Below are 12,715 nucleotides of genomic sequence, written 5' to 3'. Positions count from 1 at the left end.
TGAGAGCAGCTACAGACAAACTGCCAAATTACTGATAAGGCGTAGGATGGCAGGTAGATGTGGTGGCCGGGCTAGTTCCATCTTGTATGCGTAGATTCAAATGTGCTAAACCGGGTAGGGTCAAGCCAATAAAATGGCACAAATTGCTATAAGCGGCTGGCTATTGCTGGGTGGCAGAGTAGTGGTACTCAAATATCGAGTACGTTTCTAGGTGTGTGATTATGTGACAAGTTTGGGACGTGCACAAGTGTTTCCTTGAATCATGGAGGCTTTGTTAGCGTATGGGGCAGTAGGTTATTCCTGTTGTGCTCTGCTTTTCCTTTCATTCCGACCAGCCAAAATCTTTGGCATCTTTTACAGTAAACATCTCTCCTTGTTGTTAAGGAAGGGTGGGGGGGTGGAGTGTGAAATGATAAACAAGCTCCCGATCCCTTTCCGTGCTTTTAAAAAGGAGGATGTGGCTTACGGTCTTCAAAGCTGTAGATTTTGAAACCACCACTTCAATATTCGTCAGAAAATTATCATGTCGACTTAAGCTGCACAGACACACAAACAAATGTTCGTAGATTGATCGGTTTAGGCTAACAAACACATTGCTTGAAAATAAAATGGTGGTGAGACTTCTCTTTAATGACAACTTCACATCGCTATACCTTAACAAAAGAGGATTGATATACACATTCATTGATGCATACTGGGAGTATTCAAAACGCGCATTGAATATTCCAGTCGCAAAAGCTTTGTTTTGAGGGTGAAGGCAAATCACCTCGCCAAGAAAACTACCAATCCCGGCTTGGGATATTAATGCACTACTTACCAAACTAATGTTGCCAACATTTTCGACATGTGCATGAATGTCGCATTAAGGAGATCGTTTTCAAGACGGCATGCCAGGGAAGTGAGCTGTAGTCTGTTTATGAGGGAGTCCTTAACATTTTTAAAGACGAAATGCTGTGTTCAGAGTACTCGCACGTTTTTTTACCAATGTCTATAGCCAGCATTCTTTACACATCTGCAGATAGTGTATTAAACACTGATTGTCAATACTGTACAGCAAGAAGAAAACCAAATAATTCAGGACCACTACACAATTCTTTGTGACCTATGGGCAGCCCCATAAGGGTGTTAAAGTAAAACAGTCATGAAAAGAAATTGTCTGGACTCGGTCTGGGGCTGGATGGAGGCAAATTGGCTTAAGCTGAATAGCGGGAGGATGGAGGTCCCGATTACTGGCCTGCCGGAGGTGGCTAGGTGATGGACCGATGACTTCTGGCCGTTGTTGCTTGGTCCCCTGCCAGAGCCGGACAGATTGGTTGGAAATTTGGGTACTAAAATACCTGAATCACTGTTTATGGAGGCCCAGGTCAACACAGTGTGTGGACTGGGGTTTCTTAAACTTAAACTGTTGAAGGCTCTCTCCTTTGTCCCCGACAATTTCCATGCCCAGATATAGTGGCAGCGTGTGTAAACGGGAGCATTGATTACTGCAATGCGATCTACCGAGCACACCCCTCTTACCTCATCCAGGACCTTCAAGTGCTGCAAAATGAAGTGCTGCGTCTGGTGAAACATATTCCGGTTGGAATGGGGGGTAACTGGGGCACAGCAATCTCTCCATTGACTGCCTCTCGAGGCTACGGTCAATAACAAAGCATTCTGTATGATTCACTGAGCACTGAATGGCAAAGGATGTCTAGCCATTCAGGAGAAGCACCACAGCCACTAGCCCGGACTTTGAGATCCTCCAACGCATCATTCCTGTGCGTGCCTAAATATAGGAAGGAGCGACTGGGTGGACGAGCCTTCTCTCTGGCCGGACCCAGGCTTTTGAATTCACTGCCCTACCAGCTAAGAACCACTGTAGACTTCGTACCTTTTAAACAAAGGCTTAAGACCCTTCTTTTTTCGGTGGCAGTGCGCTATAGAAGAAACTGATTGATTGCTAATGTATCAAGTTATTTTACAAAGCTGAAAGCAAACACCACCCAGTTAAACCATGAGCACACTTCATACTCAAAGGGGCTTCTATTGTAATGTTGAAGGGAACTATCTTTACATGACATCTGTAAATCCACTTTGTGGATTTCTAAGCAGCATTTATCGAACATTATTGCTTAGATAATCATTCAAGACCAGATTGAATGGGATGAGCAGGTCCTAAATATTCGGTTGAAAAACCTCCTCCCATTCAGTTGGAAAACTGCTTCGTGTATCTTGTTTGGCTACATAACAATCATGCTGCAAAGGAAATTGTTGTGTAACTGTAACATTTGTTTTGTAGCTTGACATTTTATGGGTTCACTTACAACTACCCCATGATTCTTATAACCATTATGGTTGCCTATTGTGGAAAAACAGTCACCATCCTAGGGCATCTTTTCAAAACTAGTGAAACATTTAAAAAACAAGATGCCTCTACCCAACCAGAAAATGGTGTGATTATGCTCAGCAAATGATTCTGCAACAGATATCCAGCTTCAAAACTATTGACCAGGTAAGTACAACTTTGCTTACTCTAAAAGCAATTCAACGCTTTAAGAATGGGAATCTGTGGAAGATGGCAATGCTGAAGTTAGTTACCAGTAAGTAGCTTTAATTGCATTTTGCTTATCCTCAAGCAGTATGTTACAGAAGGAGGTTGTGGTGGTCATTTCTGTGTGCCTCTTCTTAGTTCATGTGCTTTATTTTTCTATCCGTATGTTAAAGAATGAGGTTGTAGTGGTGATTTCTCGGTGTGCACTTCTCAGTTCATGTACTTTATTTTTTCTATCAGACTGTTGTGACCAATGACCTTGAAGATGGAGACAGGCAGAAGGCCATGAAACGGTTGCGAGTCCCTCCTCTTGGGGCAGCGCAGGTGAGTTCGTTCCACTGTTTCGAGCAATAAAGGTAAGGTTACGTTGCTCTGTGTAGTAAACAGGTCCGAAGCCTTTACCTTTTGAGAGCTGGTGTGAGGCCACAGAACCCTAGTGTACAGTGCAAATGAGAGAAAGAGAAATAAGAGATCTGATGAGAGCCCAATGTCTGTGCTGTGCATTGAGTAAACCCCAAGTGCTTCATTATGTACAGTCAATTGCTAATCCCTTGGTTTTGTATAGTTTTGTGTGCAGTGCTTCCCTATGAGCAGCGTGCAGTGTTCCACCATTTGGTCATGTGCAGCGTTTCAGATTAGTGAGTGTGTATTCAGGGAGTGTTTTGCATGGAATGTTTGAAGAGAGGCCGCACGCAGTTTTTTAGATGTTGGAGATCAAATTTGCCCTCTGTAGATGCAATAATCTTTCAAGAATTCTCTTTTTAATCTCTACTCCTTTAGTGGAGCGTGTTCAGTGTTTGTCTACAGGCATCTCTGTTTCTATATGCAGTGTTAGCACAGTGTCTGCTAGGGTTTGTTTACGCCTATGCTGTACAGAAGTATCCCAATACTTTTCTGTGTAGTGCCAGTTGAGACAGATCTTGCTGCTTGGGTACATTGTGTGCTTGTGTAGTGGCAATTAGGCTTGTCTATGCTGTGTTAATGGGAACAGATGTTAGTGCTTGCATGTAAAAAAATGTGTGTAGTGGATGTCTGTTCTTGCATGTAATTAGTTACTGGAGAGGGGCTTTTTGGTTGTGTATAGGCAGCATCAGTGGAGAAAGTGCTTATGCTTGTGAACACACATTGTCAGCTGAGTGGTTCCAAGAGTTGTGTGCATTTGTGGTGTCGGTGGCAAGACATTTTATTTGTGTGTATTCAAGGAGCACGGCTCGTTGTGAGGTGTTATGTCATTTTGAAAAGATTAAATTAACAGTGATTGACTGGAAAATGACTATTGAAAATCATTAAAAACAACCTTCTTATCAATTTAAAAAAGATTAAACTCCTTTTCGCGCAACCTCAAACTTGGACCATTCAGGCTCAACTTTGGCCGTCTTGTCGACCCGTCCCCCTCCCCAAATCTCCACTTTCAGCTTGCACCTCTGATTAACATACTGTTATTAAAACATGTGTTCTCCAACCATTGGGTCGACACTTATAGAAAACCTGAACAATGTGAAGCATACACATTTTAATGTTAATCTGAAAATAGTCAGAAATGGTTCTACCATGTGGATCCTGCCCAACAAAAATAGCAAATATGTAGCTCGAAATTTGCCACAGTCCCTAGTATTAAAAGTACAGTAATCTACTTTAAAATGTACATTGTTTAAAGTGTTGATATATTTCGCAACTGCTCTGAACCACTTTGACACCTACTGTACTTCTAGAGCCAGAGACGGCTGCCAATGATCCATGCACAACTCTGCATTTAAAGGTGGACATGGATGGATATCGGGAGGCGAACGAGAATGGAGCAGGAAAAAATAAATAGGAAAGGCACCGGATAATCCAGTTTCATCATCAATGGTCCAATGTGACACGGGACCAACGGGTCTTAAACGTCTTGGCCCACTGTTACTCGTTGAGGCTTCTGCTGCCTTGTCATCCGAGGATGACAAAAACTCTTGCATCTAGAAGTCAGAATATGTTTTGGAATATAAGAGAGAGGATGCTTTTTCCCTTAACTATTCAGTTAACCAAAAAAATCAGGCAGCGTAAGGACTCATTCTGTATTTGTCATTCAAAATATTTTCAAGAAAGAAACCCTTCTTTTCACCTACCGATCAGGAAATGACGTAGAAAGTTCTTGAGATTCACACTGGAGGTTGACCTATTCAGTACAAACGTTTTTCGTTTGGCCTGAACAATACCCTGGGGGTGTTGATACGGTGTCCTATTTGTAGTGTCGAGGCACGTCTTGCTTCAGGTGATTAATTTGCGCCTCTGCCTGGACAGTTGGCTGTTCAGTGCCCCTTCGACAACTCTCCTTCTGGAGAATGTTCAGAAATTGTGTGAGACACTTTTCACCTTCGCATTTTTGATAAATCGGAAAAACATCCAACATGTCTCTAGTTCAGAGGATACAGTGCCTTTGGACAATTCGCGACATTTTGCTGGTGGTTGCCTTTTCATTTCTCAGAGAATATTGAAGCCGTCCCAGAATCTATAAAAGCTTTCCAGGAGAAAAAATAAAACCTTTATTCAAGCCATCTGGTTTCAGAAGAATCTGGGTCTCATGGCCTCTTTCTTTCTCGTGGTGTCCTTTGGAAGGCTTAGGGTGCAGGATTTGTACAGTTTCAAATGTTCAGACCATGACATCAAAATTCTGAGCAATCTGTTGGAGATGTCCCCACAGAGGTTATACACACTTTTATGATGGATTCTGGAAGAGCACCTACTTGTGGGAGTCACTTTTTAGAGTAATTCCCCTCAGATTATACTGACAACTGGTCCTAAACAATTTGAATAGAAAGCCTATTGTGACACTCTTCAGTGTGGGGCCAGTGGTCCCCACAAGAAGAGAACACATACATCTATTGGAGCTAGACTATCCTTTTAACGATGAAGGCCTTCTCGTTCTGGCAGGGGAAGCGTTCTAAATTCAATATCCCCTTTACTCATGAGTTAAGGGACATTCACTCCTATGTCGACTGGACTGGAGGGTTTATTGTCCTTTAATGTTTTACACCAAGTCAGGTGCATGCATTGCCAGAGCCCGCTTCCCCAAGTTGTGCTCCTGGCTTTGCCTTTTAGTCTTTTACTCCTCGCAGTCAGAAACTGCATGTGTTGCATGCAGGGTTTACCTTTACTGCTCTACTTATTTACTTTTTTGTCAGCATTCGGCTTGTACGACCTATGCCACAGTAAAAGGGGTTTTCATCTTGTTCCTCCTGTGACCGCCACTTAATTGTGTTTGACTTGCACGCACTCTGGGTAGTCTCTGGCTGGATCACAGTTGGATTTTCTGCTTGTTCTATGGTGCTCAGTCTGGTGGATGTTTGGCAGACGTCTTTGGATTTGGGAGGTTGTGTTTGTTTCAATTGCACCTTTACACTTCCAGAAATTAATTGATCAGAAGTAGTATCAAAAGATGAATGATCTTCTTAGTTGGTGCTGGGAGTGGAACCTCCTCTGGTCACCCCACCCACCCTTGGTGTCCCTAGCAACAGTAGGGAGTCCCTGAGATTGCCCTTCATGGCTCTGAATTGGGTAGGATGTGGACCCAGGGGCAACACAGAGGAACCCCGCCAGGGGCTAAATCTTCTACTGGCGCTGTGAAGGATCCCCCATTTAGGGGTAAATAATGTAGCATGATCAGCATTGAGGCTCTCTAAAATCACATCTGAAACTGGCCATTCGGGCAAGGTTGCAATGGAAGGGGCTAATACCTGGGATTCACTCCTCTCCTTTTGGAGTCTTCTCCGTTTTTTCTGTGAGCTCCTTGCTGGGGAGGGACTGCTTTGCCCCTTGAGTGGCATGGTCTGCACGGACTAGGGTGTTGCTCCTTCTGCCTCTTTCCATTCCGGCTGCATCCTCGCCTTTGCAATATGTGGATCAGTGTGGAGCATCTATCTTAGCAGCCAGTTTCCGGTGACTCTTGGACTGTACCCGAGCCATGGCCCACACTCCGATCAGCAGTGGACACTGTTCGCAATGTTTCAGAATCCTATGCACTCGGGGCCTATGAAGGTCTTTAAAGATCTGAGTAAGGATGTGATGATAGTGCAAGCCCTTCCATTGACTTCTGTAGTGTGCCCCCTTTTACTCTGGCTCCACCTGCTCTATTGCAGCCTGCTTCTCCTCATCAGAGGCACTTTGTATCTTCCTTGTTCTACGCCAGACGTGTCTACCCTACGTGGAGATAAAGAACAGTGACTACTGATCCCTCTGAATGATGCAGATAATTCCCAGGATGAAGATGTTCCCTTATTCATGTTAGCCTTCCATTATCAGGTCACTGGGTTGCTGGACTATTTGGACATTCCCAGTATAGCTTGGGGGCTCCTAGAGGTTTTGCCTTACCCTGCTTGCTCATATAAAACAAGGACATAGCATTGGTATCTGCACCATCTTATTCTTGATTTAGGGGGCAGAGCCTTTAAGACAGTACCATGAAATTCAAGGACACTGATGTGATCCTTGCAATCTCGGGACAACTACAGGTTGTGAACCTATAGACTACCAGGAGAATGCTCACCAAGTAGGAAGCAGTCAGTTGCGATGGCTGTGGCCAGAATGTCCTCAATAAATTGGCCACACTTTGAATTGTACATGTAACTCCACCACAGAAGATGCATAGATATGAATAATGTTCGATTGAGGATTTGAGAGCTTTCACCTCAGTGGAAGAGTAATGACATCAACCTCTTCAGGCAGACAAGAGGAACAACAAGGATATACAAAGCGAAGTATCCTTTACAACCACCATTCTGATAATTAAACACTGGTTAGGAACAGCATGCATGTGCTGAAGACTATCTGTGATTAGATCTTTCGGCGGATGGGACTGAGAGGATACTATGGCCAGACTGTGTTCCTGCAGAAGCCTCAGAGGGTCGGATGTTGTGAGAATATCAAGAACGACTTCCTGAGGTTCATAAAGAGGCCCAGATCGAACAATGTTTTATAGACGTTGCAGCACCTGCCTAGTTAACATTGCAGATGGAGCCCTGATTGGCCTGTAGTCCTGGTAGGGGTATATATGGACACCTTGGAGGTGCACTGCCACTGCAGCCATCATCCTGGTGAAGACACGTGCAGTAGGGCTTGGCCCAGATTTTGACATGAAGGTCGGCATCCTTCAGAGCCACGGCACAAACCGAGTACCACCTTGTGCAGTGCAAACTAGATCTGTGCTGGCATCATCATCTTGAACATGGGAGTAGAAAGCTGAGGGTTCTATGTCATTTCATCAACCAGTGTTTTTTCTACATGTTTTTTTACAGAAACTTTTTGCCGGAAACCCCTTCGAAACATTTTTTTTTTATTTGATGGGGGGAGAGGTCCCCCAGTTCTCCCATCATTTTTTTTTTTTTTTAACTATTCCCGACCCCCAACCCTGTATATACCCCCACCCCCTTATATTTTTCAATGGGTTTTATCAGGGAACATTTTTCATAAAAAAACGGTTGAAAAAACATCTGTCGATGAAAGGATGTCGTAGCAAAGCCGAGACCCTCTTGAGGAGAGGAACTGGCTTTATAGCGCTCATCAAAAAGAGTATCTTGATGGCTCTTGAGAAAGGGAGACCCAATCTGCAGCAGAGATTTGCATTGCTACGATGCGAAAAGCCCCGGCTTGCAAATTACAAGACCAAGGGTTGAAGGTTATGGTCTGCCACGTCTATATGAGGGGGCAGTCGACCTCCACAGGTTAGTCGGTCCGACACAAATATCACTTGGTGGATGTTTCAGTGTAACTGGCCTAATTGGAGGAGGGCTGAAAAAAACTTTTATCCTAGTTCGTTGTTGCTGCCTCCAGAATGAGTGATGTATCAGGCTGTCAGAAGAGGAGTGTCAACATAACTCTTGGCAGAGAGCAACCAGAAAAGTAGCGCCAACAAAATGTACTTCTTAGCCCGTCACATCATGAAATAAATCCACTCCATCGACTGACGGTTCCAGCACCTTTTGTGCACATCCTTGGTACATTTGTAAGCATGAAGCCATGCTTGCCTGCAAACATACACCATGAGGGCCATGCCACTGGGCACCTTAATATGATGGTCTGTTGATTCCAGGGTATCCTGAAGGATAACCTGACCATCTGCAAGACCAGCCCTAAATTGGTCCAGATTTTTGGGAGGCAAGTACTTAAAAAAAGAAGAAAAAAAATGTTCCAACATGTCTGGTTTCCAGATGTAAATAGTAGAGTGTATGCTTAAAATAAATGAAGACTTGAGTTAACATTTTAATGAATTCCAACAGCCACAAGTTCTTTGCTGAGGCTGAAGAAAAGGAAAAAGAACTAGAGTATAAAGCGGTGGCTGCTGCAACATAGGTCGATGGTTGGGAGGAGGTGGCCAGGCATACCAGCCCTGATGCCAGAGGGACAAGTTTAGTATTTTGTTAGAGGAAGGCTTACTTTCGGGAGTAGGCCTTGACTCTGGGCATAACCCTACAGGGCTTTGCCTTTGTGCTCTAGTACCTTGAAGCGTTTGTGTGCTAGATGGAATTGCCAATAAAATATCTCAGACCAAATAACCGGACAGACTTGAAGGAGATGGTAAAATACTGCTTTAATCTCAAAGAAGTAAAGCAGGGCGAATAAACATTTGTCAAATCGATTTATGCAGCATCACAATGTCTTTTAGATTATACTTAGTTTATATAATACTAGATGCGTCATCTATTAAGTCATCCTACGCGGCAAACTGTAAAACGCATTGAGGGGTGGGATTGGATTAGGGGAACATGTTTACATATAGAGTGCATGAGTGTTAGTATCTCATTGGCTGCCCCTTGTCTGTAGGACACACCCTAAGCTACTTCTAAATACGTATAATACTGATTACAACAGATAATATGGCAGCAGAATAATACTTGCAACAATGTATGTAAAAGTGCATGGCAGGCTTTTCTGATTAGTTGGCAACCCAAATCTAACCTTGGCCATTCGGCTCGCTAGCAACCGGTACATAGAAACGAAACCCAGGTGCTTGGAGTTACGCCAGCTCTCCCTTTTTTTTCCAGATTGGTCTACCCTCTCCCATCGGTAGGCCTCATGCCAGTGTCTTTTGTTTGAAGGCTGACATTGCCAGTGTGCACTTTCTCGGGACATTCGAGGGAGTGTAGGCACAGCATTAGCTTAGCTTCAGATTGAATGAATAGCCCTTGTTTGCGAGCTCTCAATTGCGTGTCAAGAGACCTTGAATTTGTCCATGTCGACAATGCATGTAACACCATTTGATTCAATTATGATGGCTGCAGTTGCTCCTCTTGGCCTTTAGAGACTTGCTCACTCTATTCCATATAAGCGCCATGCCCTTTTCATTGACCAATACTTGGCATCTGTAAATGTTCTTGTTCCTGCTAATCTTTAAGTAATATGTCCTTCTCGCATGGTCTGCTCGTTAGCCTCCCTTTGTGCTTTTCTTTCATCTCTCGAAAAAGCATCCTTGGTTCCAAGCCAATGTACTCCTCTATTTTGTAACAGAAAAGACTTCATCTTTTCCTTTCACCTTAAAATCTTGGGCGCGTATTTTGAGGTAGCTTGGTTGATTTTGACTTAAACTGTTGGCCATCTTCTTCGGATGGTCGTCCTTCAGCTACATCGTCGTTCTTAAGTATTTTCATATCGTTTCAGCATAGGTTCTCCCAACTTCTTAGGACATTCCTTTGCTGTCGTCGAACTTTGTTTTAACGCACATCCATTCTGTTCATGGCTGCATTTCGACAGCTCGGCAAAGTACATCCTTCTTGGTTACTTTCCTCTACTATGTCAGATTGCGGGTACACTCTGAAGGGTTATTTGAGTGCATATCGTCTCTCATATATTCAACATGGTACCGGAATATTGCAAGGATTCAGGCATGGGTTCCCCATCATGGCTCTTGATCTATCATCCCAATATGATGGTGGCAAGGGAGCGGGGACTAGGGAGAAGATGGGTACCTCCTCCTCTACACCTTCCAAGAGTGCGAAGCAACAAACGGCTTCTGAGCCATTGTTAGTCTGAAATCACAAATGGGAGAGTTGGTATTGGCATTATTCATCTGCTGTTGTCACTCTCAGGTGGATCGGTTTGTGACCCACTTCAGCAACCAATGCCCCTTCTCTACCTCTGGGCTGATCACAAGCCCAGTATTTCTGGGGGATGCCTTGTAAATTGTATAGACTGGTATATAGGTGTATGTCCCTGCCACCCCCCCTACTGCACCGGACAGTTCTGAAGGCTCAAACAATGCAGTCTTGTTCCCAAATTCTGATAGCCCTATGGTGGCCTGCCAGGCCCTGGTTTTCGGATTGGGGGACTCCAGCAATAGACAATCCTGTTTTTCTTCCTCCAAGAAATGATCTCCTATCCCAGATGATGGAATTCTTCACCCCTCTCCTCAATGTATTTAGCAGCCTGGTTCCTGAACAGCTGACTTGGATGCAACTCGGGGGTTGTTGGATGGCAGAATTTGTCAAGCTGCTAGGAAAGATTCCATTCACTCTCAATTCCAAAGCAGTTGGACTATCTTCTTCTTCTGGGGTAGTAATAGGGGAATTAACCCCCTGCTTGTTCCCTAAATGACCTATTGGCTTTATTTACTTAGTTGGCCCGGCCTCCTCGGGTCTACAGTTTAGTGCTGAACTTACTTGGCAGCCATAGAAGCTTATCGTAATAGGGAGGCTTCTTCCTTTTCCCTTTCAAAGCCAGTAGTAAAGCAGCATTTTGACAACCTGCCATTTATTAAACCCTAGACAGTTTCAACACCCGTAATGAGAGCTAAAAGTAGTGCTTGTAGCTCTTAGCCATTCACCTTTTGATGTCATGGCTACTGTGGTCATTGATGCAGTGTGTTGGAAAGCTTCCCTCATGTTAGCTGTGATGTCTTTCTGAATCACTAATGGTGTAGGTTTCTGAGAAGCCAACCTTTGTGGACATGCAAAAGGTTAACACTAAAGTCTAACCAAACTTTCACTTGTAATATGACTGGGCAGTATAGTTTAGATTATGGCGATCAGGAGTGTGCTGTAAAGTACCTTTATCAGACACCAGAGTGTTTCAATAGTTTGTAGTAAACCAAGCGTAAGCAAAGCTAGTAGTTTTGGCATGTCTAGTTGTTTATTGCGAGTGGGGTTTGAGTAGTGTTTGGTGAGCTGGACTGGGTAGAATGGGCCTAGGTAATGTTGGGTGAGGAGGCATATAGTGAATAGTCTGGTGGTTGGGGGTAGACTGGTGGTTGTGTGGGTTAGAGGGGTGCAGTGGGTTAGAAAGATGTGTTGTGCTAGTGGTATAAAGATGGGGTTGGTTGGGTGGGAAAGGGTCGCATCGGTAGATGAATGGTGTAGGGAGGAGTTGGAGTTGTTTGGTCGGAGTGAGTGAGTGGGTGGTTGTACCACTGGTGGGGTGACTCATGGAGGGGATACAGAGGAGAGAACCAAAGGAAAGTGCAGCTTTGACCATGTGCCCCTGCAAAAGGGAGCTGGGGTTTGGGGGCTTGAAGTGTTGTTGGGAAGTTGGCATGTAAAAGAGAAACCGGAGCAGGCCCTGCCTTTGTCGGTCCTTCTGTAGTGCACAGCACTACAGTGCTGCCATTCGAGCTGGGTTGGGGTAAAGGGACCTTTTACAAAACAGAGCGAAGTGTGGTGGGGCTGCCGCCAGGCACTGCAGTGCTGCTGCTTGTGGGTGGGGAGGAGAAGGAAGTAATGGAGTGGGCTGTGCCTGTACTGGAGCTACAGCCAATACATTTCTGCAAGGTTTGACTGGAAGTCACAAAGAAACCCCACTCTGACTCCTCAGGAAGATTCAAGAATATTTATTCGCACCTGTACACAGATAGGTTTAGTCTGGAATCACTGTGAATTTAATTAAGAGGGTTTTGAAAATATGCACTAAGTCCCTCCCTCTTGTCTCCCTTGGGTTACGCCCACTGTAGACCACACGTCTGTAATCCTGGTTAGTAAAAGGGCTTGGTAACCCCTACTGTCTGAGGCCAAAGCTGCAATGGATTCCCTGAATTGTTGGCTCAATGGCTCCCTATGGGCTTTCCTAACTATCCCATCCATGCCCCTACTTAGTATTCTATGGGGGTTTCAGACATGTGCATTCCACCTGCCCTATTTGAATAACCCAGGGCAGTCGCACTCAATCTATCCTTGCCGTTGTACTCTGTTTTTCCGCCTCGGTTCTCCCCACAACCACGCTTCT

General features: G+C 44.5%; 1 protein-coding gene across 1 annotated transcript in view; it reads left to right on the top strand.

The window, feature by feature from the left end:
• XPR1 (xenotropic and polytropic retrovirus receptor 1) overlaps nucleotides 1-12,715 on the top strand; it is a 1,026,978-nt gene that overhangs the window by 586,310 nt on the left and 427,953 nt on the right. The window contains exon 6 of the mRNA XM_069641450.1: nucleotides 2,774-2,857. Coding sequence (XP_069497551.1) covers nucleotides 2,774-2,857 — 84 coding nt within the window. The remainder of the gene's footprint in view (nucleotides 1-2,773; nucleotides 2,858-12,715) is intronic.

Source organism: Ambystoma mexicanum, chromosome 1q (genome assembly GCF_040938575.1).
Source record: "Ambystoma mexicanum isolate Mex_15411 chromosome 1q, UKY_AmexF1_1, whole genome shotgun sequence".
NCBI classification, from domain to species: Eukaryota; Metazoa; Chordata; class Amphibia; order Caudata; family Ambystomatidae; genus Ambystoma; species Ambystoma mexicanum.
This window is presented reverse-complemented; position numbering and strand designations above follow the sequence as displayed.